Here is a 27721-nt window from a genome sequence, read left to right on the forward strand (position 1 = left end):
GGCCCCAGCATGATGGAAATAGAGCTACTAGTTATAATAATGCCATATGAGCATTACTAGTTATTGTCCCATCGATATCCTCGAGAAAACACTAAGTATTACAGAACCAGCATCAAAGATTCTCAAAAGGTCAATCCAATGAATGTAGTCAAAAAAAAAAAGGAATCTCACACTGCAAGTATTATTATCTCATTCGGAAGTCCAATGTAATTATATCATTTCAAATATTCAATTTTCCGTTGTGTTTTGAAATACTGTTGGAAATTACGAAACTGTTGCCCCATACAGAAAACAGACCCACCTCACACAACAACAGTAAATGATTGTTTTTACTTCCCTACAAAAAAAAAAAGATGTTAAGTATCAGATTGAAATATCAATCTCAATTAGCATAAATAGTAAATAAATGGTAGTTATTAAATAACAATAGTAGTAGTAATAATAAAAAAAAAACAAACAAAAACAAACAAAAAAAACAAATACATCAAAGAATATTTTTTCCTAAATGTTTTTTTTTTTTAATAAGACTGTGTAATCTTTATCATAATTAGAAGATAAAAATAAATAAATAAAATAAAAAGGAAGATAGAAAACACAGAGAACAAAGACCCCAAAAAAATATAAAATTATTATAATTATCATTCTAAATGCTTAATTTAAGCATCGATCAAGTTTTCATCGACTTTATCTTCTTGTTCATCATCTCTGTCAGCGGTACTATCTCTGTCGTAGAATTCGTCCAAAATCTTTGGCGAGATTCTGTTCAACAATTCCTTTGGATAGATTCTCAACAAAGACCAAGCTTGGTCCAATGATTCAAACACGGTTCTATTTTCGTAAGCCCCTTGAGAAATAAAGGTCTTTTCGAATTTCTCCAAGAACTCCAACGACAATTTATCTTCGGTCGACAAAGCTTCTTCACCAACCACGGCCTTCATGGCGGCAGCGTCTCTACCAATGGCGTACTTGGCGTACAATTGATTGGAAACATCACCGTGATCCTTACGGGTCATCCCTTCCCCAATGGCACTCTTCATCAAACGAGACAACGATGGCAAAACGTTGATTGGTGGGTAAACCCCCTTGTTGTGCAATTGTCTATCGATAGAGATTTGCCCCTCGGTAATATACCCGGTCAAATCAGGAATTGGATGGGTGATATCATCGTTAGGCATGGTCAAGATTGGCACTTGGGTGATCGAACCGTTTCTCCCTTCGACTCTCCCGGCTCTTTCATAAATTGTCGATAAATCGGTATACATGTAACCTGGGTAACCTCTTCTACCAGGGACTTCTTCTCTGGCGGCAGACACTTCTCTTAAAGCGTCGGCATAAGAGGACATATCGGTCAAAATGGTCAAGACGTGACGTTCGGTTTGGTACGCCAAGTATTCGGCAGTAGTCAACGCCAAACGTGGGGTGATAATTCTTTCAATAGTTGGATCGTTGGCCAAATTGAGGAAAAGCGCGGTTCTTTCCAAAGACCCATTTTCTTCGAAATCTTGCTTGAAGAATCTAGAGGTTTCCAAATTGACCCCCATGGCCCCAAAGACAATCGAGAAATTTTCTTCGTGACCATCATGAACATCCTTGGTAGGACGCACCAACCCGGCTTGTCTACATATTTGCGCGGCAATTTCGTTATGTGGCAACCCAGAAGCAGAGAAAATTGGAATCTTTTGACCTCTGGCAATGGAATTCATGGTATCGATGGCAGAAATCCCGGTGGAGATCATTTCTTCAGGATATGTTCTGGCAAATGGGTTGATTGGTGACCCGTTGATATCCAAATAATCTTCGGCAAACACTTTTGGACCATTGTCGATTGGTCTACCAGACCCATCAAAGATTCTCCCCAACATATCTTCAGAAACCGCCAACTTCAAGTTTTGCCCGGTGAATTCGACAGTGGTTTTCTTGACATCAATGCCCGAAGTCCCTTCAAACACTTGGACAATGGCCTTATCCCCTCTAACTTCCAAGACTTGACCGGCTCTCTTGGTACCGTCTGGTAAAGTCAAGTTGACAATTTCATTGTAAGTTGGGAACTTGACATTTTCCAAAATGACCAATGGACCATTGACACCACCAACGGTGTTATAGTTCACACGTGGCTTGATTTTGAAACTGTCAACAAGAGCTTTCTTGTTTAAGTCATCTGAATTGTGTTAGTTTGTTGATATTCACTGATAAGAAAATGGAGGCGAGCGGTAGGGGTTCTCACCAAACTCCACCTCCTCTTCCTTGTCTCTTTCCATATAGTTGAGCCCCATTTATTATCCCAAAAAAAGAGTGGTATTATTCAATTGGAAGAGTTCCGTATTGATACCATCAATAGTTTCAATACTTACAAAGTTCCTTGTCAGATAACGTGGCAGCCATTATAAATCTATTATTCTCCAAGTTTCTAGTAGGCGCAATTCTATTTTCAGTCGTTGACAACAGTGTCTATTAGTTTAGCCACAAGATTTGGTAATTGTTTCCCGTCTTTTTTTTGTGGATTTTTTTTTTTTTTTGAAGCAACGTTGGCTAATCAAATGGTAATAATGTTTGAGATACAAAAAAAGAACACAGTAGAAGAGCCCGCTATCAATGTTTGGCGTGGTTGGCTCAAAATTCCAATTTTCGCAGTAATTTTTTTTTTTTCTTCGTCAAAGGCCGGGCAATCCACCGGGGCTGCAAATAGGAGTATCCCACCAGCTTATATCTTTATCGTAGTAATGTGATTATATTACATCATATGATATTATGTCAATATTTATTGTTTTATTTATTGTTGTAGTATAAATTCCACCTTTATTATTTATATGTTATCCAAGTAAACCTCTTTACAAAAAATATCAACTAAAAATAACGAAAATGCCAACATATAAAATCATATCTACATACCATCATCTTCTTCTTTCAATCTCCCTTGAGAATCTCTATCATTACCCCGGTTTCTTCCGGCAAAATTAACCGTTTGCTCAACCCCAAAATCATTGCCCAAGTTCTTTTCCAACTTCCAACCAGTGGCAAACTTCGGACTGAACATTGGTAAAGGATGCGCCTCGGTATTAAACACCACTTTATTCAACGGAGTAACGTTGAAATCCTCCTCAAATAACAAATACAAATACTTCAATGTCTCGGCCAACCAGAAAGATTCCATGTTATTTCTGAATCCCACATTGTCTGGGTTGGTGACATCATTAATGGAATCGTACCCTTTGCCGCCAATCGGCACTTTAGTGTACTTGACGAAATTCTCAAAGATTTCCCACCCCCATTGACGGTAAATCGGGTCCTTGGTGATACGATACAAGATGAACAAACTCTCCACGGTTTCTGGACGCTGCAAATTGTGTCGATCATTTCTCTTGATATAGAAATCCCCATTGGCAGCAGGATCATCGTTGAACACCACGATTTCTGGAGCTAGCCCAGTTTCCGTCTGGTGGTACATCATATAACACGCTTTGGTGATTTCTTTACCAAGTTGCAAATCATCGTTCCTGGTACTGGTCCAAAGATGATGGCGTCGGTAATCTTCGACGGTTTCCCCATCGGTGGCCCCCAACGCCAACAACCCTCCGTAAAAACATACCAAATGATCCATCTTCGATGAGAATTGCCCGTTTATTCCATGTTCAAGTTCCCCAATGTAAGATAGTCCACTAGGTCCCGATTTCCGTACCATATGCTTTTTAACCCCGTTGACCGATTCCCGATACAATTGGGCATAAATTCTTTCCCCGGTTTGCAAATGTTGTTTCAACAAGTACTCGTAATAAGAGTCGCCTCGTGAGCCTAACCTGAGCAAATTTCCCCTGAACTTCCCGGTATCAGGCTGGATGAATATCGGCACCAATCCATCGGTCGGTTGGTTCACGTTGTATAACACTTCGATCACTTTCTCGACTTTTTCCCAGTACACCGGATTACCGGTCAATTGCGCCAAATACTTGAATTCCAATTGTAAAGTCGCCACTTCGGCGGTCGACGACGCCCCTGCATCGATCATCGATGGGATACCTTGTCCGGTATGTAAATTGACACTGGAGTAAGGAAGCCCCGTGGCAGAATCAAACGCTCCCAATAACCGATCGGCCAAATCAATCGCTTTGTCCAAGTACAATTTATCGTTATTCGACAAATGGTACGCCGATAACAATCCCCCCAACATTCTAATGGTGGTTTCAAACGTGTTGACTTCGTAGTCCATGTCGTAGTCCAATACCTCGTCGACCCATTTCCGGGATTTCTTGATCTGCGGCTTCAATCCCATCAAGTACAAAGTATCCAAAGAATCAACGATCATCCACCCAAGCGGTTTGGGACCCATATTCTTCCCAGTTTTGCTAATGGTTTTGTAAACGTCGGTGCCCCACGCGTGGTCGGCATAATCATCGAACGACTCAACAAACACTTGTTTGACTTTGTTTTGACGCGCCACATTGGCTTGAGGTGTGTTGATGAACGAAGAGGAAGAGGAAGCAGACGATGGAGATTTCGTAAACCACGAGTAACCAAGGTACAAGATCACTAGTAATGAAAGGAGTTTGCCCAATTTTTTCTTTGGGAAGAGCCACCACTTCTGGTTTCTGGACGATCCCAATGAGCCATATTCGTTGAGTTTTGGCTTTTCCCGGTAATGTGTTGGCAATCCTGGTTTGCTCGAAGGTTTCCAAGGGTCTATCGTTGGCATCTTTGGGAAATCAAAGATAAAGTCCAACAAATATTGATAATTGAGATAGAAATCAGGAATAATAATAACAAGAGCTATCTCTCCTCCCAGGCTAAAAAGAATTCCAGCAATTGATGGGTGAAACTAACAGTGTTAACTTGAGTTGACACCGTCGTTGGCGCAGTCTGCCAGGCTTTTTTTTTTTTTTTTCACTGTGATTTTTTGTAGGCATTGATTGCCCGGAGATGCCAGGTGTTCAACATGACAGGATACGTCCTCACTTTGACACATTGTGATTATTTAGATCTTTACATTTATATATATATATATGTCATTTATAGAAAGTGGAAAGTTTTCGATTCTGTTGACATTGGTACTTTTCAATCTTAGAAATTGTATTGAAATTTTATTCGGAATTCTAACGAACTGTAATATAAACTTGGTCTCATGTTAATCGACGGATTGAGAGCCTTATATTAAAATTCGATCTACTAATGATTGTAACGAATAAAATAAAATGAATTGCTAAAGTAAGTATAAATACTGTAAAAAGGTTTAAGCGTGTCCTTTTAAAATAAGAATAATAAAATTGGAAAAACGAGAAAGATCGTTCTATTTAAGTAGTTTGATCTTCTCTTAGAACTATTATATTGTTCTAGAAGATAATAGAAGATAATAGAAGATAGTATAAAGTTATATAAAGCAATAGAATAATTGTCCTGGCATGTCCAAGAAACCTTATTAGGAAATTCTTCAAAATACTACGATGCTCCACGAAGAATTATTAGTGAACTAATGCATCCTAGAAGTACGTTGACAATAGTATTATGATACCTTGGGCATGACTTATGCTACACGAACAATAACAAAATTCAATCGTGGAGTTTACTTATCCATTGACAATCAAAACATTTTACAATTAAAAGCTGTCTGTTTATATTTATAGTACAATAACAATATTCACATAATAAACCTTCTAGAATGATAATCTGATGAAGAAGCTTCTATAACAAGAAATACCTAAAAAAAAAAATAGAAAAAAAAAAAAAATTAATAATAATAATAATAATAATAATATATATATACATAACATAATAATAATAATAATAATGATAATTTGCAACATTAATCCACAAACACAACCAGTTTTTTTTCTCATTTGGTATTCCCAAATTATCAGAATCAATGAGCAAAGTAATCCTTAATGACAAAGATAATTCAGAAGATAATAATCTCTAAATGACAAATAATAATCACAAAATAAAAAAGTCAGCCCCCCTCCTCTCTACATCTCTTCAGCGGTCAAATCAGATTTGATAATAAATGGCCGGCCTCTCCAATCAATCGTGGTACCCACCATCGCGTACACCCAGATCGGAAATGCCAAGATTTCTCTCATAAACCAATAGAAACTCCATACTAGCACTCTGAAACACTGGCGGGTGAAACCCGACTTATTAAACCTCGACCATCTTGGCGAGTGAAGCAACAATTCTAGATCGAAAAACCGATTATAATCAGGCTCAGTGAAAAATGGCCGGATATAGTTACTGGAGTTCATGATCCGTGAATCTTCCGCCGCCGAATATTTCAATAATAACGCAAATTGCAAGTAATCGGTGAGATACCAGACTATAAAATGGAAAAATAACCACGATATCGAGAATTTCTGCTGGAAGAATAACACCGACACCGCAAACGTCCCATAAATCCCTGCGACGATAGATTCGGTGGTAGGTTCAAGTATCGTTGCCGCTAATACCATGTATTTTCTCACTCTTAGCCATCTAGATCTTCGCAAGATATAATCTTTTATACTACTGTTTCTATTCCCCAATGGTTGAATCACACAATCCCCCGTCAACCCTGTACGGCCACCGATATCCCACAACGCAATGGCGATCATATTATCCTCACCAATGAATTTCGAGAAATACCGGATCCCATACCCTTTGGTGGAACCATAATAAGCGGCGTCCTTCAGCAAATCACCACTTTCCCCATCAACGCTGGGCATTTGTCCTCGGCCAATGTGCTGCACTGCCATATCGATATCCGAACGTCGATAAAGATTGGATTTCCCATTGACGCAAGGGGCAACGGCCCATCTATCGAACCCCACGTAAAATTTCGCGTGTGAAGTCTTAAGAAATACTTCGTCCAATTTCGACCCAATGTTCGACCACCACGATGGTCCCATTAGTAACTGTGACGATTTCAACGATACCGCCAACGGTAAATGATGCACCACTTTCACCGGTTTCCCCTGACCAGTACGACGATCATAAGTTTGTCGACCATTATCTAACGAATGGTGCAATGCGTGCACCGATCTTAATAATGTCCCATTCGAAGCCCATACGTTCGAATCCATCACCCAGATGATATCGTGTTTCGCGGCAACAAACCCTTTGGCAAGATTATTGATTTTCGGGTTGGGACCGTAATGGTCAGGATTATTGGGATCGCCAATCATGAGCCGGGCATCGATGTTAGGATACTTGTCGATCAAGGTTTCGACAATAGGGATCACCGGATCTTTGGGGTCTTCGACACAAAACAACACTTCGAGCTTGGAAGTTGGGTAGTATTGAACAAATGAACTTTCAAGACATGATTCCACTTGGGCATCAATACCTTTTAGCGGACGGATTATCGTCACCCCTTCGACGGACCCTAGGTCTGACGATGATGATGATGATGGCGGCGTGGCAATATCAGTAATGGAATGGTTAAACTTCCTGAAGATTTCCACCACCCCTAGATAGGCCAAGGATAATACCACAAAGTACCATATCAAGAAGATTACCGCGAAACCGTACGTGAGGTTGGAGATTTCTGACGATGATGACAATGAAGGTGATGATGGTGATTTGTCGTTGGCGATCGCCAATCCCATGATGCTGGGTAGTGGTAGTACCAACTGGACAAATATGTATTGCGATGGGAACAGCATTGTTTTTTTCTGTTTTTTTTGTTTTTCTTGTTGATTATATCATTGAGCACAGTTGTTGTTCATTGATCTTCAATGGTGTAATGAATGTAATTATTTGTATAAACATCGATTTATTTAACATGTCCACCAAGAAAAAAAACTACAAAAAAAAAAAAAAAAAAAAAAAAAAAAAAAAAATATCCGAAACTTCCAAGCAGCGACTCCACCACAAGTGTATTATTATTACTACACAGTGGGCATTTTCTACGACTTCTGTAGATATATAAGAATGGTATAATATAATTAACAATTAACACAACTATGATTGAAACAAAAGAAGGGGGAAAAATAAATAAATATATGTATATAGTATAAATAGCAAAAAAAAAAAAAATATTACCAAATTTTTCAGCAAATTAAACAACCAAGAACAAAAGGAAGAACCGGGGGGAAATAAAAAAAAAAAAAAAAAAAAGAAAAGAGAAGAAGAGAGAGAAAAAAAAAAAAAAAAAAAGATAAAGTTACATATATCAGGTATAGTAGAAATTGCTACCAATCGCCGCTAATTCATCATAACTGTAATCAAACTCGTCCTCTTCAATAGCCAGAGAAAGCGTACTGGAGTCTTCGAAAGTTTCTGGGCTCTTTATTTTATTCCTCTTCAATTCATTTCGATAACTCTTCTTCAAAATATTATTGAATGAATCACCACCATTAGAATTCTTCGAATCCAAAGAGTATTCGTTGCTCAAAATGTTTTGGAAATCACGCTTGATGAGCTTGTCAAAATTGTCGAATTTGATGTCGTCAAGTTGTTGGATCAAGAATTCATGCATGGTTTTATCGTCCACTTTATGGTTATCGATGGTGACGTCGTTGATGTTGAAGTTGAAAATGGTGTTAGGTAAGTTCATACTCTCAATGGCATAAATATCCTTCAACAGAGAAAACTGCATCCCCCGCTTGATATCGAACAATTTCTCCATGTGTGATTTGGTTTCCGTGGTGACGTTGGCGAAATTGAATTTGTTAATTAACAACATCAAAGAATCGATCCAAAGCATCGAACTGTGCTTGTTGTCAATGTAGAAAGTGAAAAACGCGTCGTTTTCATGATTGATAAGAGAAATTTTCGTAGTTCTGTTACCTGAGCCCATCCGGATGAATCTTTGATAAACCGAACCAAGGTTCTGTCTTTGTTTGGAGTAACCTTCCATTACCGACGAGCTACTAATAGACACCGCACCACTAGACACCGACTTATCATCATTGATGACAATTCTCTTGATCGATCGGATAGGAATTTGATGACTGTTGTCAGTATCCAAATCCATGTGATTACCATTATGGAACGCTTGATTTTCCGAAATTTTTCTATAAAGGATGGAAGTCTTGTTGGTCGATAACGCCATGTAAATTCTTTTCTTTAATTTCAGTTTATTAGTAGAATTCATGCTGAAGTTGCTGCTGGCAGTGCTGAAATCAGGATCATCGTCGTAACACAAGCACCCCACCGACAATTCGTTGAAACGTTCATTGATAATGAAAAACTTGAGATTTTCAATAAGAAGCTCGTCGAAACCATTCAAGTCTTTCGAGCTCATGACGTTCATGTATTGATTATCTCTAAGGAACCCTGATTCGATGTTTCGAATATCTCCATAAGACAACGCCAACGATTTTTTTTGCACCGGGGCAAAACTTTTAGCATGGAGTAGTAACGAGTTGATGAACTTCATATCCAACTTGAGCAATTCCAACATTGCTGTGATATCATTGGCACCGGTACTGTCGGCGTGGGATTCTTCCCAATACACCAACGCCTTGCTGGCCAATAACGCGAAGATTTGATCGAAATAGAGAATGTATTTGTGGTAAATTTCGGTGTTTTTGGTATTATTGATGGCGTTGTGCGAATGAAGCAATTGGGAGATTTCGAACAACATCTTGTTCATTGGGAATCTTTTTGCTTCGGACGACACGAGTAAATATTGTTGTTTACATTTCAATTTGAAGCGGTTGACCGAGGGTTTGATGAGGAAAGTGATCACGGTGAAAATTACCGGGAATGAGAAGTGGGAGACGATATAAGCGCTAGGGTTTTTAGAGAACCCCAATTTGTGGAAAAGCACGGAAGTATCCTTGTATTTCCCCAAAGAATTACCGACGTTCAAATGGTTGAAGTTTTTAATCGATTGAACGAGGGTGTTCAATATGGTTTGATGAAGCTGATTGTTGTGAATGTCCACGGTAGTGGAGGCTAAATTGTCGAGAATCATTGCAAACGCTTTGATGTAACAGGTGTTAAAGATACTGTATAACTTAGTGCTGACGGGGAATGCCACGACCCCGGTATGGTTAGCGTTGAACTGGGATTTTTCAAAAATGTCGTTGATGAGCTCAAAGATGTTTTCTTGACAAAAGATCATGAATATCTTAAGAGCATAATTGGTACGTTCTATTGGGGCGCAGATCATGGTGATCAACATCACGAATTCGATCGATGACGGGGCCAAATTTCTGCTGGTGGACTGGAGTCTTTTGGGGATATTCTCGACGATTTGGGGGTGTTTGATAAGAACCGACATGAATGTCTTGTAGATGTCGCCGGGGGCGGCAGCATTGACCTCTAGGTTTTCGAATGAAACCAAGTCAGTTTTAAGGAGGGAGTTGATGATCGAGTACGGGGCGTCATCGAAGGGGTTCAAGATGGCGTTATTGACGATGGCGGCGACAAAGTTGTAATCGCATAAATATTTTGACAAGCCGGTGGAGTTTTCAGGCAAGAAATGGGTGAGGTTGGAGAGAGTGGCGATGGAGTTAGCCTTTTCTTTGTCGTGGGAGGGAAAGGCGATGATGTTTCTATGTAAAAGATCGAGGAACGAGAGCGCCATATTCAGGGATAGTTTGTGGGAGCCATTGCTGGAGCGGATTTCTTTTAGGTAGTGGTTGATACTGGAGGAGTCTTTGAAAGGCGGGTCTGAGGAGGTCATTATCATTGGTGAGTGGGAGGTGGAATGGAATGAAAAGAAATGAAATGAAATGAAATAAAACGAAATGATAATGGAGATAATAATCGATAAGTTATATACGGGGAAAACAACTGGTTTTTATTTTTTTGGAAGGAGGAAAAAACCAAAAGAAAATTGAGTTTGGGCGAATGCGGCAGGCGGCGGCGCCGTCAAAGGTTAAACGGAGGGGGTGGAAGGACGAAGGAAGGAAGTTACGCCAGTTGGAAGAAAGGAAGATCTTTGCTTGATTGATTGATCGCCGATGAGCAGCGGTGGGTGTTCTATTACGACATTACTGCTGCCAGCTATATATATATATATTATATTATATATTATATATAATACTCACCCAGTCTCTCCTAACAAACATAGACTGAGAGATATACTATCCCACGCTGTTCCAACCAACCGTATTGTTGGCCAAACAAATTGGCGAGTTTTGCGATCTGTGTGGTTTATTCCCAAAAGGGCAAAAAGAAAAAAGAAAGACAAAAAAAAAGGAAAAAAAAAAAAAAAAAATATACAAAAACAACAAGAAAAACAGAAAGCTTATTCTCGATCTATTGTCTTGATTTCTATCTGTTTGGAATAATCTGGGCCTATTTCAATTTATGTTAGTGCATAGAATAGAAAACAAACATACTTTGGTATAAGCCACAATACCGAGAACATCCAAGACATGAATGAATAGTTGATATGTCTGTATGTATGTTATCAGGGTTGGGATACTAAACACAACAGCATTTGGCTAAATGCAGTCCCATTAAAAAATTGCTCTTATCACGCATTGGGGCGTGTTCTAGAAGACACTTATTATGTTCAGTAATGTGTACATTGACACCAACAACAACATTTACGAACCGTCTTTGGCTATATATAGTTCTATACAAAAGGGATGATTATCGGTACCGATACAACACAACAGGCTATTATTCTTGACAAATCTCTTGTGATGCCCCCCTCAAACACGGCTCCACCAAATGCACCAAATTCTATTCTCGGACTTCTTGTTCAGTGATAACGAAAATCTTTTATTTTAGTGCTGTATGGAAGATCCACCACTAACCCAAATCGAGTTGGCAATGCTATTGAGTATATTTGCACAGTAAGAATTTGATACAAGCTTTATTCGCGTCGATCAACATTCAACCATATATATATATATATATATATATATTGGCGCCAAAGGTAACCAAGCCAACAACAATACAGATATTCACCAGGTTTGGGTTACAACGTGTTTTTTTTTTCAAACTCTTTTTTTTTTCCCCTCAAGAACCTTTTCCCCAAAGTTTTTTTTGCCTTATTTTTCAGCGATATTTTTCACTGACCCTTATTTCACTAGTTTAGCTAGTAGCCAACTCCAGCAGCCATGTATGGTAGAAGCCAGAGGCACGCGGATGGAATCCAACGGTATTGGCAAGGTGACACACACACATCGCAGCTAAAGGCTACTACTTACTGTAGCTATTAGTAGTGGCAGAAGTTGTCTTTTTCAGAATCATCAAATTAAATTAACCAACCAAATTATCTATCACTTTAATCAACATTTGTAAAGAAGTGTCCCCCCCCCCCTATCCCACTTTCCATTCTTTCTTTTTCTTTTTTTTTTTTTTTTTTCCATTCCCTTAAATATAGAAGCCAACTTAAAAAACGTTGTAATTATCAACAGAAGAATAGAAATTAATGCGACAAATTAGGCGAGAGACGCCTGTGCATATTGAAAACATCAAACTTTGGGGGGGCTACAGCTTGACTAAGTTACACACACACCCCACACACCACACCTACCACCTTGGCAGAAATGCTTGATACCAGGGTACTGCTAAAACAGAAACGGGCTATTTCTCTTTTTCTTTTTTTTCTTTTGAAACAAAAGACAGTCCACCTCAATCCTCTAATGGGTGTTTATGTTATTATAGTGCGATTGTCAGTACATTAATCTGCAGTGGATAAGACAACAAACAGTGTAAAATCAGGTTATAATTTTAATTTTCCAACGGCTTTGATGGGGGGTGGGGATGAATGATGATTATCATTATCATTATTATTATTATTGTTGTTGTTGTTATTATTAAAAAATATTGTATTGTGTTGTAATAATAGAGGTAGAAACTGGGACGGACGAACCAACGAACGAATCAAGCAAGCAGTGTTGTAGAGAGACATATGGATGATGCGGAGACCCGGTTTCTGTTAATTGTTTTGGCGGCCGAAACTTAATGTCACAACAGATGGTGATTATTAAGTTGCCAACAGCTGTTTTGTTTTGTTTTGATTTGTTTTGTTAGACTTTAGGTTGGCATTATCACCCTGTATCGAAGGAAACTTTGTGGTTGCCGAACAGCAACAGCAACAACAATTGAAGGGCATCATCATCACCACAACCCTAATTGCCATTACATTTCCGTCACCAGTGAAATTTGATGCTTGTACATATGCATATTCTTCTTATATAATCATTATATTGTATTTCTTTTGGAATACGCTTGAGGGAAAAATTTTTTGAGAGCGTATTCACTGTCCTTTAATTAATTAATTCTTTCTTTCTTTCTTTCTTTCTTTCTTTCTTTCGTTATTCCTATCCATCCGTCTTATCCGAGGGAGGTTGGCAAGTGAAGCGGCAAGTTGGACAACAGGCAATAACTGACACACACGCACACGCACACAGAGGCTTCCCTCATCATCAATCAATCGGTGCCATATATACCTCATAGATAATATAAATATAAATATAAATATAATATATATAATATATACACAGGATGAACGGTGGTGGGGGTTTCACGCGGGATAATGCATACTGCTGCAATGATCACACACCACAAGCAGTCATCAGCCAGGCCGGGTAAATCCTGGGACGAGAGCCGCCAACCACCAATATCGTTTTCGCTATTATCATTATTGATCGAAGGAGCAGCCTACTAAACAGTCAGCTCCCCCAGTGCTATAATTCCTTCCTCTCTCTCTCCCTCCCTCAATTTGCCGGGGTTCAAACCATTCCAGGGTTGAATCTTTCTTTCTTGCTGCCGCGGCGGTTTTTTTTTCTGATGCGCAGAAAGAAGAAGAAAAAACAGACAAAAAATAAAAAACAGACAAAAACAGCCCAACCAACTGGCTGAATCTCCCCAATGTGTCATTACAGGTCATCTCCAACCCATTGACTCTCAATTCAATTCGTGCCAACTTCCTTATTGCTATTTATACATATATCATATATCTCTCGAACTCTCTCTCACACACAGACACAAACACACACCATTAGATATAGACAACAATCTTGATTCCTACCTTCAAAAAAAAATTACCTGTCATCTGCTGCAGATATCCATCATATATATCTTACCCATCCTCATTGCTTGACATTCTTTCTCGTTTCATTTTCACACTCTCTGCCAATTGCAATTTTATACTAGATCCATAAATATATATATATATATATATATATATATATATAATGGGCTCGTGTTTATCTACGTCGGATACCCCAGAAAAGCACCATCCGCCAGCAACCGCGTCCAATACCACCACTGGTCGTAGCAAGGATAATCAAAACACCCACGCCATCACCACCACCAATCGTGGCAATAGTGCCTCACAAAATTTGAATACCAGTGCTATAACCAACACCACCACCACCACCAACAACAACAACAACAACAACAACAACAACAACAATGAAAATAAAAAGCTTGCCAATGAGCTCCACCAAAAATCTGGCCAACCACACCCATCATCAGCCAATCCTGCAACATCAACAACCGACAATAACACTTCTTCAACATTAGTTTCCAGCGACGCTGGTGGTATAATAGATAAAAACCCCTCTGACAAGGAATTCAAGATCTTGTTATTAGGGTCCGGAGAAAGTGGTAAATCGACAATCCTCAAACAAATGAAAATCTTGCACCAAAACGGCTACACCAAGGAAGAATTACTTGACTATAAACCATTTGTGTTTCGTAATGTTTTAGATTGCGCCAAAGCCATTGCCAAATGCTATCAGGATTATAATTATCCCATCTCCATGGACGTCGCATTGGTTCACCAAACTGTGGGAACCGTGGTGAAAAATGGGGTTGCCTTACCCAATGACGCCGATAACTCTGATAATGACGACGATTTTGACGACACAGTGCATCCATTAACTTCCGAAGCTATTCAATATATTCTTGACGCAACAGTATCCAGTGATCCAAACCAACTGTTCGATGAAAAATTATGTGCCTCTATCGCGTCCTTATGGAAAGCTAACTCCACCAAAAACTTACTCATTGTTCACAAGGATGACTTTTATTTGATGGACTCTGCCAAATATTTTTTCCAGAATTTAAAGAGAATATCCCTGAAAAATTACATGCCCGATGTCACCGATGTTCTCCGGACCAGAAAGAAGACCTCCGGTATCTTTGAAACTCGATTCAATATGGGTTCTTCTAAAATTCATATGGTCGACGTTGGTGGCCAAAGATCCGAACGTAAAAAATGGATCCATTGCTTTGATAACGTCACGATCATTATCTTTTGTGTCTCATTATCAGAATACGATCAAACCTTGCTAGAAGAAAAATCCCAGAACCGTTTGGAAGAATCCCTTGTATTGTTTGACTCGGTGGTAAATTCCAGATGGTTCAGCAGAACCTCGATTGTGTTGTTCTTGAATAAAATCGATGTGTTTGCCGAAAAATTACAACATTCTCCTTTGGAGAAATATTTCCCTGACTACACTGGTGGTAACGATATCACCAAGGCAGCAAAGTACGTTTTGTGGAGATTCAAGCAAGTTAACCGATCCAAACTCAATATGTTCCCTCATATTACCCAGGCAACCGATACCAAAAATATTAAGGTTGTGTTTGCTGCGGTTGAAGAAACAATTTTACAGAATAGTTTGAAAGATAGTGGGATCATCACTATCAATTAATTTTTTGATTCCTTCCAAAAATTTGTTAAAAAAAGAGAAAAAGAAAGAGAAAGAGAAAGAGAAAGAGAAAAAAAAAACATTCTTTAAAAGAGTTTTTACAATTGCCAGAAAGCTTCATCGCCCCCCTCCATCTATCATAAGACATTGATTGTTAATTTCTTTTGTGTTTCACTTTAATGATGGCATTTTTTTTTTCCCTTTCTCTTTTTGAATCTTTATGATTGTTATTGTGTTATTATTTTTTTGCTCTTTTATTCATTTTTTTTTTTTTTTATTATTATTTTCATGTTTCTTTGCTACCACTACTACTACTACTACTACTACTACTACTACTACTACTACTATATCATTTGCCTAACAAAAAATTACACGCTTTCTTATTTCCTTCTGTTGTGTTTTCCTCATTATATTTTTGTTGACTATTTATTATTTCATAATAATTTCAAACATCTATTAAAACCAATGATCATTTTGGGAAATAACTATTGTAGATGAAACCACCCAGTATGCATTAATTAATTACTGTAGGTTTTGTGTAACCCATTTTCAACATGAAAAAAAAAAAAAAAAATTTTACAATATATACAGATTGCAGAGATATTTATTAATAATATCAGGAAAAAACTCTAGCCATAATTAAAATCATGCAATTTATATCAACACTCCTCCTCCTCCTCCTTCTTCTTCTCTATTATTTTCTTCCGATTTTTGCAATTAATCGTCCTGAATCACCGACCATCGCCAATGCTTTGTACCTTGATCTTTTAGACTCCGTGAAATACGAGAAAATCAGCACTTGCATCAAATATAGCAGGCTCTACCACAACAATAACAATTATCAGTTAGAACCAGAGACCATCAGAGAACGATGTTTGGAGACCGCTGATGATAATGATGATGATGATGATGATGATGATGATGATGATTATTATTCATATTGTGATGGGTTGAGGTATATAAAGATCCTAAGCCATGCCGATACCCGGTTCACCAACTCGGGGTATATTGCCATCGACGATATTTCTAAAAGAATTGTATTGGTGTTTAAAGGATCCAAGACCTGGATTGATTGGCTAGTGGATTTGAGTTTTTTCCTCGTGGAGTATCGTCCTAATTTAGAATCATTAGTGACTTTTGATCAACGGTACCGTCGGTTTTGTGGTGGCGGTGGCGGTAAAGCTGAAGCTGAAGGTGACAACGCAGTAAAGTGCCAAGTCCATAAAGGTTTCCAACGTGCCATGGGGTCGTTGTTTCCCAGCCATTATCAAACAATATTGGGATTATCCCACCAATATCCAGATTATGAATTGTGGATTTGTGGCCATTCTTTAGGAGGGGCCATGGCGATTTTTGCAGGAATCGAGTATAAATTGTTGGGATTAAATCCCGTGGTGCTTACTGCAGGAAGTCCCAAAGTTGGCAATTACCACATGTCGTTATTCATTGATAATTTGTTTAATTCTCAACGGTTGTATAATACAGTGTTATCAGGAGACAACGAAAAATATGAAACGTTCAAACGGCAAAATGGAGCGTTTCTAAGAATCAGGCATCTTGGAGATGTGGTGCCTAAATTACCACCCGATAAAATCTTTTATCGACATACCGGGGTGGAATTGTGTATCATGAAAAAAACTTTACCTCAAGCTCTTGAAGATGTGAAGATTATAGAAAGAAATTTTACTTTATATGATGATGATGATGATGATGATGATGATGATGATGATGATGATGATGATGAATGGAGTGATGAGGATCATGATGTTAATGATGATGTTGATGATGTTGATGATGTTGATGATGTTGATGATGATGATGACGATGATTCAGAATTTTATAACGATGATATTACCAATGGAACAGAAATTATAAAAGATTTAGTTGATTGGTCAAAAGTTAATAATTCCGCAATACAACGGTTTCCTCTGCTTAAAAGAAGAGCACATTCCGATTATTTTTTTATAATCACCAATTGTCAAAAATAAATGATTTCATTTGAATTGAATGGATTTATAAGAAAAAAAAAACACTTTGTAAGAATCTTTTCTTTCTCATATATGATTTATAAGTAATGGAAAATCATTGATCGGGGCAAACTTAATTATAAAACAAGCAAGACCAACATTCATACAATCATTGTCAAAGACTAATTAGTTCATCACTTCATCATTATAAGTTAGCTACTATAAATAATTCCAAACTTGAACACCCCTCCCCCCATTCAATCTTCGTCTTCGTCATCTTCTTCTTCCCATCTTGATTTCTTCCGCGCTGGACCTTCATCTATACCATCATTACCATGATCTAACCCAAATTTTCCTGTGGCTTTATCATCTTTAGCACTTGAAGCGGCCTTTGTAAATCTGACTGCCCCTTCACGATCCTGTATTTGACTCTTATCCACCCCACCACTCAACACTTTGAAACGATTGGTTTTCCCAATATTTTCTACTTCCTCAGTCCCATCAATCAGTTTATCAAGCTTGCTATTGTTGACGGTATAGATGTTCTGGATCGCCTCGTGACGACTGAACAATGGGGTATCGTAAACCTGATTTTCTGAAGAATTGGTGAATCGGTTAGTGGCGGTGAATAATCGAGCATCAATTAACGTGTCAACATTGCTATTATTGTCATTGAGGCCCGGAGCAGAGGAAAAAGTATCGCTAGCCACTGGAGCACTGATGAGTCCATTATTGTTCTTCGATTGTTTCAATTGTCGTTCATATTTCATCAACCGTTCTTTACGATCGAGCTCTCGTCTACGACGATTATCATCAGCCTGCGAATGATTCCCATCATTACTGCCACTATTGTTATTGTTGTTGTATCGGTTTTGTCGAGCCTTTAATGCTAAATTCCGTAACTTTTCTTCGTTTTCTAATTTCTTTTGTTCCGCCACTTTTAACCTCAACTTATTACGCGCCTTGATTTCCTCTCGAGCATTCTCATCGGCTTTTCGAAGCGACGTTGCCAATTTGACAAAGTTATCGCCAATCGCTGCCCCGTCGCGTTTCAGTTTATTATCGAATGCTGCCAATCGTTTATCAATGGCAATGGTAAACCCTTTGGGATTCTTCCAATTGGAAATTGCCGGAGGAATGTACCATGATTTCTGTTCCTCGGCAGTCACTCCCGGCTTAACTGACGTATCCTTCAACACCGCAGTGTTCGATAACAACGTATCTGGTAAACTGGGGGTCTTCTGATTATTCTTGAATTTTGGCGGTAGCATCGGATCCACTTGTTGTTCGACAATCTTGATCATTCGTGATTGCTTGCTGCCATTCATACTGGTGGGGGTATACTTCACAAAGAGATCTTTATCACCTTTGCTATTGGAAATCTGCCCAGTATTGCTCTTATCGATCATCTTCCCATCGACAATCTGTTGAAGCGCGGCTTTGGTTCGTTGATAACATTCGTCGATCTCTCGTTGGGTCGGTAGGCTGAGATCCAAGAGTTTTTTGTTCTTTGAGGAAACTTGGAAGAAATTTCGCTCGTGTTGAGCGTACTCTTCGTTTTTTAATGCTCTTATTACCTGCTGATTATTATTCATCTTTATTATCCTCAACTTTTCTTGTAAAATTATATTGATTGGTTGTTGAATTGGAGGGTTCTATATGTTTATCAGAAACTTTTTTTTTTTTTTTTTTTTCTGGTCTTCAATTTAAAGGGTGCTGCACCCGGGGAAACCATTTATGGGGAAACCATTTATGGATAATTCTCTATTTATTAATAATATGTTTTGTCTAATTACATGGTTCTATATATACTGTGCTATATTATATTGTTCCCATCCACCAACTGATAAAAGAACCAGCTTTCTAATTGAGACCCACTGCGGTCTTTATTTGCTTCATGTTCTTCAGAGCAATTTCCCTCGCTTGATCATTACCTTCTTTTATCACCGCTTCCAAGTAGCTTTTATCCTCCATCAATTGTGCAAAAGTGGTCTTACAACTCTTCAATCCTTCTATTATCGCTTCGCTGACATAGTCTTTCAATTCTTTGTGATTTTGAAGCTTTTTCACATCGTTAATATCCTTGACAATTTCATCGACATGACAATTCTGCAACCCACTGACCACGTTGAGTAGGTTGGAAACCCCTGGTCTATTGACGGGATCGAAATAGTAACCCCCATCAATTGAATCCGTCACCGCTTTTCTGATTTTTTTCTGAATCGTCTTGGCGTCCTCAGTAATGTAAATACACGAGTTTTGGTCGGGATCGGACTTCGACATTTTTTTAGTTGGATCTCTCAATGACAACACTTTCTTCGTTGGGGCCAAAATCGTCTTTGGTTGTGGGAAGTTGTAATTTTTATAAGTCTTGTTGAACGATTCGCAAATGGTACGCGTCAATTCTAAATGTTGTGTTTGATCATCGCCAACGGGCACATGGGTCGATCTATATAACAAGATATCAGCGGCCTGTAGCACCGGATACATGAAAACCCCAGCATAGGCCTTCTTTAATACTTCTGGCTCGAAAACCGAGGTTTCTGTGCTGCCTGAGACTTGACTCTTGGCCTTCCATTGGGTCATTCTGTTCAATTGACCCATTCCGGTAAGACAGCATAACAACCAATACAATTCACAATGTTCAGGGATTGCTGATTGAGAAAACAAGATGGCCTGTTTAGGATCGATTCCCGAAGCAATGATACTGGCCACGGCTTCCAATCTGGCGTTTTTAAACTGTTTTGGATCTTTAGGAGAGGTAAGGGCATGGAGGTCGGCTAATCCAAAGATAAGCTTAGATCCCGAGGCTGGGACGTTAGGATTGTTAGCCAAATCTCTCCAGATCTTGATGGTCCCCAAGTAATTGCCTATATGAAACCGGTTGGTTGGTTGGATTAATGAGAACATTGTGGAATTAGGGGGGATGTCCATGTTCGATTGGTAATCAACGGTTTGCACGGTTCCTTTGTCCAGGGGTTTCACACTGGAGTATAAACGACGCTGACCGGTGGCGATGGTTTTAGATACTGGGATTCTTCTAATCATATTGATATGGTTGTTGATTGTTAATGTTATTGGAGGTAGTTGATGAATGGTGTCAAATGGTGTGGTTTTTTTTTTTTTTTTTTTTCTTGGTGTAATTTTCAAGAAAAAAAAGTATTTAAAGTGATGAAGGTTCATTATCTTTACACAAAGTCTCTCATAAATAAAGGTGATTGATTCATTAAGTTAACAGGAAATAAATACATAAATAAATATGATACAATAGCTAAAAGAAAAAAAATAAAAAAAAAAAGAATGAACAATAAAATATTGCTGAATGAGCATGGCTAATTAATTAGAGGCCCGTTCATCGATCCAGTTGATCCAAGTATCAACAGAACCTTTAAGTAAACTACCTCCGTAAACGTCAAAGTTCCCTTCCAAGTTTTGGAACCGGAATTTAACATTGGTATTCCCAAACTCTTCAAGAATTTCATCTTGCTCATCCTGATCATCATTGTCCGCAGACTGTTTCACCGATTTCAAGTTTTGTAAATTCAAGTTCTTGATATCATTAATTTCTTGTTCCAAAAGCTCTCCGAATTTGCTCACTGGCCTGGCACCAAATTGGTCAGTTTTGTTAATTGCCAACAAGGTGTCAATCCCGTTTGGTCTGGTTTCACTCAACATCAAGAATCTGAAGATTTGTTTCCCTATCGAATTGATCTTGTTGTTGTTCACCGAGGCATCGATCATGAAGATCGCACCTTTAATGTTGGTGAAATTATTGACGATTTCCTTGATCTTCGCATTGAACACTTTTTCTTCTCCTGGGATATCAATCAATAAAAATTGGGTTTTATAACTCGATTGGAATGGTAATTTAATCTTATCGAAGTTCAATTTGAACGATTTGGTGGTGGCGATGTCCAAATCTTGGAGTTTCATCAATGGAGCATCGGGGTCTTCAGTTTTCGCAGTGCTAAGGTACGAAAGGTATTGAAAGAAACTGGTTTTGCCACTGTCGGCAGCCCCGATAATTATGAACGTTGGCAAGTTGTTTTTGGTGTTCAAATTGTCTTCGGTGACAATTGATGATTTGCTCAATCCACTTCTGGAGCGACTGACAATTAAAAAAATACTGGAGATCAACAACGCCAAAAACACGGTGATCACCAAGTTATTCTGAGTAACTAGCGATTTGAGCTCCTCCATATTTGATTAATATCTGAAAAAGATGTAATAAATATATTATAATGATGATGATGATGATGATGATGATGATGATGACTGACTGTACTTGACGGTTTTCATGAGGACTTTATTTTTCTTGTTCGCACCACGTGTAAAATGTGGTGAAATTCAAAATCAAAAAAATTCCTGAGTATTGGAGCTTTTCCCAGATAGAGGTGATAGATACCTTCTTTATTAGACAAAATAAATCATTGAATAAAAAAGATGGGCTCTCTTAAATCCTTCATCAAGGCCGTCAGATACTCCAAGACAATTGCCGATGAAAGATCGGTGATCCGTAAAGAGTCCGCCGCAATCAGAACCGCATTCAAAGATGTCAACTTGTCCAACAACAAGAGAAGGGTCAACATCCAGAAATTGTTGTACCTTTATATATTGGGAGAAAAAACCCATTTTGGGCAGATCGAATGTATCAAATTATTGGCGAGCTCGAACTTCATCGATAAACGATTGGGTTACTTGGCCGCTAGTTTGTTGTTGGACGAAAATCAAGAAATCTTGACATTGTTGACCAATTCGTTAGTACAGGACCTCAACCATCCTAACCAGTTCTTTGTTGCGTTATCGCTTTCTACTTTGGCCACGGTATTATCCTACGATTTGTCCAACGATACTTATAACGATGTGTTGAGGATTTTAACCCATAATGGTAACAATCCTTACTTGAAGAAAAAAGCCATCTTGGTTTCCGCAAGAATTATCGAGAAAAACGGTGATTTGATCGAAATATTCTTTGAGAATTTCAATAAATTCAACTTGCTAAACGTCAATGAAAGAGATCACTCTGTTTTGTTGGCGATTTGCCAAATGTTGAAGAGTTTCTTCATATATGGGGACAATTCTATCAGAACCGCGCTTTTCATCAACGCCTTGCCAAAATTATTGGTCATCTTGAAAAACTTGTCGTCTACTAGTTATAACCCTGAGTACGATATCATGGGTATATCCGATCCATTCTTACATGTCTCTTTATTACAAACCATCACATTAATCATCACTTTATCTAAAGTTGTCATTGAGGGAGAAGAAACAAACAATCAACAATTTGTCAATCCAAACAAGTACAATGTTCCAAAGCTATACGGCAGATTGAACGACCAATACAATGATTTATTGACCCAAATCTCTTCCAATGTTGAATTTGGTAAAAACTCTGGTAACTTGATCTTGTATGAAGTGGTCAGATCCATTTTCCAGTTGAAGAATTCTAATAGTGCCCTCAAAGTTTTGGGGATCAACTTATTGGGTAAATTCTTGACTTTAAAAGATAACAATATCAAATATATCTCGTTGAATACTCTTTTAACCGTGGTGAAATTTGAACCAAAGACTGTTCAAAGACATCAATCGATTATTATCAACTGCTTATTTGATAACGATATCAGTATCAAGAGAAGAGCTTTAGAATTGATCTTCGAAATCTTGAACGAGAACAACATTCGTGTTTTGATTAAAGAGTTGGTGAAATTCTTGGAAAACTCTGCTGCGGATAATAGCGTTAACGGTAACAATAATGGGTTCAACGAATTTAATACTTTCAGTTACAACTTATCTAAAGATTTAAATGACTTCTCATTGAATTCTGGAGCGTCTTCGAAAACCAATAGTGGATCGGCACCAGGAACCTTGGATAACTCTTTCAGTTATTCGTTGAACAACCTTGATTTGAAGTTTTTCATCACCACTAAATTATCGATCTTATTGAAGAACTACTCTCCTAATTTGAAATTTTTTTTCAAATATTTGATAATCTTGTTGAATTTGAATGGGAACTATTTGACCAATGATATCATTCTGTTTATTTTGGCCATCATTTCTAATATTGCCAATAACAAACCGGTGAGTGTCGGTGCGGCCAGCGGTAGCAACGCCAATGATAACCAACTTTTGATTAAGGACAGTCTAAACCAGATTTTTAACTTAAGTTATAATAATTTATCCAACAATGGGTTGAATTTGATCAATGTATGGTGTTTGGGTGAATACGGTGATTTGATACTAAATGGAAAATTCGAGCATTCGAACTCGGTGATTACCGGTGATGTGATTATCGATTATCTCAGTAGGTTGACAAAATCTACCACCAGTCAGTTGATAAACTCGTACGTGTTGACCACATTATTGAAACTTTCTAAAGTCTTGCATAATGATCTTCAAACGGTGGCAAAGATTGAAATGTTGATTAGAAGTTTCACTGATTCAATCAATATCAATTTACAAATGAAAGCGATTGAATACTTGGAAATCATGAGCATTAAAGACGTCAATATTAAGAACGGTTTGTTAGAAAGAATCCCACCACCAATGATCAAAGAAATTGGTAAAGTTAGTCTTTCAAATAGTTTGGATAATCCATCGGCTTCATTATCTGCATCATCTACCAACGCGGTTACTTCTACCGATAATTTCTTGTTAGATTTGATGGATGATACTGACGCCAGTGAAAAACCATCAGCCCCTGCCCCAGCTCAAAATAATGCCGATTTATTGTCGGATATCTTTGGTAGTAGCGCCCCATCTGTCGCTCCTACTAAGCCTGCATCTGCCGATATTTTAGGATTGTTTGATTCTTCATCGTCATCACAATCACAACCTGTGGGACAAGCTGCACTGATGGTTGGTGCTGCTGCTACTGCTGCTCCGGCTTCTGAGGGCCCGTCTCAAAATGTATTGAATTTATTTGGGAATACCTCATCAGTCAACAACCAATTCTTAGGCGACGCAAAATATGAACAGATTTTCAATAATGAAGATGTTAGTATTAAATTGTACTTGAAGAGTTTGGCTACAGGATCTGCGGTGTTGGAAATTTACATTCTCAATTCATCGGCGGTTGATGCCCCGCTTACCAACTTCAATTTGCTTATCGCTGTTGCTAAATCACAAAAATTGGTGATTGTTCCTAGTGAAATGGTTACCGAGGTCAATAAAACCAACTTCTACAAACAAGAATTGAAGATTAATGGTAAAGTTGGCTCTAAGTTGAAATTGAGAGTTAAGTTCAGCTATCAATTAAATGGGGCTACCAAGGATGTTTTGTTTGACCACAATGTCAACAAGACACTATGAGGAATTTTTTCTAAAAAAAATTAGGTTGTTTGTTGTTATTTTTTTTTTGTTTTTTTATTTTTTGTATTGTTTGTTTTTTACCATCGTTTATAAATAATTCCTTTTTGTTTTGTTGTTAAATACAAACATTTGATTAGCATTTTTAGATAATTTTATAAGCTCGATGAAAAAATTATATTATGATACCAATTTTACATACAAAAGATAAAACTAGATATGACAAGTGAATATGAGGAAATAAGTGAATGCATGGTTCGACATGATCCGTTATTAGAATATAGTAGATGAAGGGTTTCTCAGACTTCTTTCAATAATATTTTTGAAAGTCAACGTATGGGATTTCATTATTATAATAATCTTTTTATTTGTTTTTTTTTGATTTTATTTTTGTTATTGTTTATTTGTTTTTTGTTGATAGTAGAAAGATTTATTGCTTAGCTTCTTCTATTGGCAACTTTTGGGCATTTATCTTCAAACCAGCTAATCTGTCGTATTCACCACTCAAGATTCTTTCCACAACAACTTCATCTCTCTTCTTCTTTTCGGCAGCACTCAAACCTGAATCACTCAAGCTATCCCAGGCCTTTTGTGTGTCACCCTTGAAGTGTTCTTCTTGAGCTCTCAATTGCAATTCTTTGTCGGCCCATTCTCTAATACCACCTTCTGGCTTGAACAAAATGATCCCCAACATCAAAAACATGGATGGAACAAATCCAAAGTACATAATCTTTTCCCAACCTTCTTTGGCATCTTCACGAACCACTTGCCATTTAACTTCGCCAGTGGATGGGTCTTCGTAAGGTATTTTGTCTACAATCTTGCCTGAGGCACCATTTTCGTATGATGGAACTAAAGATTCCAAATTCTCTTGGTTTTCAATGTACAAATCCCCGTATTCTTTCTTGAGAGTAAGCCCTTCGAACAAAGAGATCTTTCTGCCAGTAGTCAAAGTGGTCAATTTACTAAGAAGTTTCAATTCAGAGTCGCTTGGATCACGAGAAGTCCCGTCAGCATTCTTGTAAAGCTTAGACACTGGTGGAAGGGCGGCAATGGTATCACGAATTTCGGTTTCCAATTGCAAGTTGAAAGTTTGTGGTTTGATGGTGGTATGGAAGAAACGACCAGAAGTTTTCACTCCGTTGATCTTGGAAGTGTTGAAAACTGAACGAAGCATCGTGTCGTTTAGTATGTATATATGTGTGTGTGTGGGTGTGAGTGTATTATAGGTATGTCGACAGGACACTGGTAGAGACACTGGTTCAAGTATGTCAATCTATGTCTACAATAATAATAATATGATATATGTGAAAAAGCACCGATTATTTCGATTGGTTTTCATTGGTCGTAATGAAAAACTTATTCAAAAACACCCGCACCTTCGAGCACACCTGCACATCATCCTCGCCCCTACTAAAAAACTCCTTGCTGTCCGCACTCCCGGCCAGCTACCTACAGCATGCAGATTCAGTTACACAAACACACCGTTTATTATCTTCACAAAGACTATATTAGGCCAATGGAAGTTGGCACTCCTAAAAATTTTCTTTCCTTTTAGAATATCCGTCTCTCTACACCCAAGTTTGCTTTTTCAGTGAAACACTAACCTCCAAAAATACACACACAATGTTGTATCAACAGGTCTTTTTATCTTTATTGTGCACATTGGCATTGAAAGTTAATGCTTACCAAGCTGAAGAAATCCATGATAACCCATCAGATGTCGTTGCCGTTGCAGAGTTCCCTCATGGTGGGAAGGGTATCCTTGGAACCATGAAGTTCTTCGCGACTAATGGCACCGTCAAAGTTCATTGGGACGTCACCAATTTGCCAAAAAGAAGACACCCGTTACATTACCACATCCACGAAAACTCACTCAATTTCAAAGGTAAATGCTCTTCTGCTGGTAAAAGATTCAATCCTAATCAAGGGTTTGAAAAATGCACACCTAATGAGCATGATAGTCTTTGTCAAGTAGGGGATTTGAGTGGTAAGCATGGCTGGATTGCTACTACCTGCTTTGAAACATCTTTTTACGACCCATATCTTTCATTGAAGCAAGGTGATCCAAATAGTATCATCGGGAAATCTATTGTTGTTCATTATTCTGATTCCAGAATCAAAAGAAGAAGAAAAAGAATGGCCTGTGCCAATATTGTGTTATCTTCTGAAACCCCAGAACATGCCGATAGGGAATCTAAAAGAAATGTCAAGCACAATAAGGATTTGGTTGAAGCAAAAATCCCTGGTTGGGAGCCACAAGATGCAGAAGAATCCCAAATGATTGAAGAGGCTCATCAAGAATGGTTGAAATATAACCAACAAGCTGGAGGCAGAATCAATGAGAATGGTGACGCTGATGATAATGTTGATGATGATGACCAAGATTTCTCTGAGCTCAATGAGTATTTTGAAGAAGAAGTTGAAGGGGGTGATGAAGATGTGGATGATGTTGATTATCTTGAGCAAAAAGACCTTGAAGCGTCTGCTGCTTTTGAAGTCTCTATTGCTCAAAACAAAGAGCCGCAAAATGTTCAAGAGGGATCCATTATTGCTTCTTCTTCTTCTTCTTTTTCTACCAACAGTACTGATACCGATGCTAATCAAGAAGGTTATGAAACTGTTTTTCCAGAGGAGCCGCTCAATGGTGATGATCACGAAGATCATGAAGACCATGAAGATCATGAAGATACTTGGAAAAGCGCCAGCAACAATGCTGCTAGTTTGAGCAAAAACATTCTTGCTGGTGGGTTTGCATCGTTGGTGGGGTTCTTAATTTGACAACATTGAGCCCAGAACCATTCCATTCCAGGAATTTTGTATTTTGCTTGAGGAATTCTTATGATACCATTATTGTATTGAATTTTTTTTTTTTTCTCGTTTTCTTATATTGGCTGACACACTAATAATATATAA

At 38.2% G+C, this 27721-nt stretch overlaps 12 protein-coding genes across 12 annotated transcripts; 4 read left to right on the plus strand and 8 right to left on the minus strand. All coding sequences in view use genetic code 12, as the record gives it.

Moving 5' to 3' along the window:
* Positions 1-656: 656 nt before the first annotated feature.
* VMA2 (H(+)-transporting V1 sector ATPase subunit B) lies at positions 657-2382 on the minus strand (the record flags this gene model as incomplete). Its single annotated transcript, XM_064996879.1, has 2 exons — positions 657-2158; positions 2352-2382. The coding sequence occupies 2 exons, from the start codon at positions 2380-2382 to the stop codon at positions 657-659; spliced, it is 1533 nt and encodes a 510-aa protein (XP_064852951.1).
* Positions 2383-2881: 499 nt separating this feature from the next.
* On the minus strand, positions 2882-4687 carry DASC09_032810 (glycoside hydrolase family 47 protein; the record flags this gene model as incomplete). The annotated part of the gene is made up of 1 exon (XM_064996880.1): positions 2882-4687. The coding sequence occupies one exon, from the start codon at positions 4685-4687 to the stop codon at positions 2882-2884; it is 1806 nt and encodes a 601-aa protein (XP_064852952.1).
* A 1264-nt stretch (positions 4688-5951) lies between these two features.
* DASC09_032820 (uncharacterized protein) lies at positions 5952-7622 on the minus strand (the record flags this gene model as incomplete). Its single annotated transcript, XM_064996881.1, has 1 exon — positions 5952-7622. The coding sequence occupies one exon, from the start codon at positions 7620-7622 to the stop codon at positions 5952-5954; it is 1671 nt and encodes a 556-aa protein (XP_064852953.1).
* Positions 7623-8131: 509 nt separating this feature from the next.
* DASC09_032830 (uncharacterized protein) lies at positions 8132-10594 on the minus strand (the record flags this gene model as incomplete). The annotated part of the gene is made up of 1 exon (XM_064996882.1): positions 8132-10594. One exon carries the CDS (start codon positions 10592-10594, stop codon positions 8132-8134), a length of 2463 nt encoding a protein of 820 aa, XP_064852954.1.
* Positions 10595-14069: 3475 nt separating this feature from the next.
* GPA2 (guanine nucleotide-binding protein subunit alpha) lies at positions 14070-15536 on the plus strand (the record flags this gene model as incomplete). The annotated part of the gene is made up of 1 exon (XM_064996883.1): positions 14070-15536. The coding sequence occupies one exon, from the start codon at positions 14070-14072 to the stop codon at positions 15534-15536; it is 1467 nt and encodes a 488-aa protein (XP_064852955.1).
* A 644-nt stretch (positions 15537-16180) lies between these two features.
* Positions 16181-17521, plus strand: DASC09_032850 (lipase family protein; the record flags this gene model as incomplete). The annotated part of the gene is made up of 1 exon (XM_064996884.1): positions 16181-17521. One exon carries the CDS (start codon positions 16181-16183, stop codon positions 17519-17521), a length of 1341 nt encoding a protein of 446 aa, XP_064852956.1.
* A 236-nt stretch (positions 17522-17757) lies between these two features.
* On the minus strand, positions 17758-19095 carry PRP45 (mRNA splicing protein PRP45; the record flags this gene model as incomplete). Its single annotated transcript, XM_064996885.1, has 1 exon — positions 17758-19095. The coding sequence occupies one exon, from the start codon at positions 19093-19095 to the stop codon at positions 17758-17760; it is 1338 nt and encodes a 445-aa protein (XP_064852957.1).
* Positions 19096-19363: 268 nt separating this feature from the next.
* Positions 19364-20548, minus strand: MSW1 (tryptophan--tRNA ligase MSW1; the record flags this gene model as incomplete). The annotated part of the gene is made up of 1 exon (XM_064996886.1): positions 19364-20548. The coding sequence occupies one exon, from the start codon at positions 20546-20548 to the stop codon at positions 19364-19366; it is 1185 nt and encodes a 394-aa protein (XP_064852958.1).
* A 288-nt stretch (positions 20549-20836) lies between these two features.
* On the minus strand, positions 20837-21700 carry SRP102 (Signal recognition particle receptor subunit beta; the record flags this gene model as incomplete). Its single annotated transcript, XM_064996887.1, has 1 exon — positions 20837-21700. The coding sequence occupies one exon, from the start codon at positions 21698-21700 to the stop codon at positions 20837-20839; it is 864 nt and encodes a 287-aa protein (XP_064852959.1).
* A 243-nt stretch (positions 21701-21943) lies between these two features.
* APL4 (AP-1 complex subunit gamma) lies at positions 21944-24808 on the plus strand (the record flags this gene model as incomplete). Its single annotated transcript, XM_064996888.1, has 1 exon — positions 21944-24808. The coding sequence occupies one exon, from the start codon at positions 21944-21946 to the stop codon at positions 24806-24808; it is 2865 nt and encodes a 954-aa protein (XP_064852960.1).
* A 427-nt stretch (positions 24809-25235) lies between these two features.
* Positions 25236-25982, minus strand: DASC09_032900 (uncharacterized protein; the record flags this gene model as incomplete). Its single annotated transcript, XM_064996889.1, has 1 exon — positions 25236-25982. The coding sequence occupies one exon, from the start codon at positions 25980-25982 to the stop codon at positions 25236-25238; it is 747 nt and encodes a 248-aa protein (XP_064852961.1).
* A 449-nt stretch (positions 25983-26431) lies between these two features.
* On the plus strand, positions 26432-27586 carry DASC09_032910 (uncharacterized protein; the record flags this gene model as incomplete). Its single annotated transcript, XM_064996890.1, has 1 exon — positions 26432-27586. The coding sequence occupies one exon, from the start codon at positions 26432-26434 to the stop codon at positions 27584-27586; it is 1155 nt and encodes a 384-aa protein (XP_064852962.1).
* Positions 27587-27721: the final 135 nt, after the last annotated feature.

Source organism: Saccharomycopsis crataegensis, assembly GCF_037102585.1.
Source record: "Saccharomycopsis crataegensis DNA, jcf7180000000084, whole genome shotgun sequence".
NCBI classification, from domain to species: Eukaryota; Fungi; Ascomycota; class Saccharomycetes; order Ascoideales; family Saccharomycopsidaceae; genus Saccharomycopsis; species Saccharomycopsis crataegensis.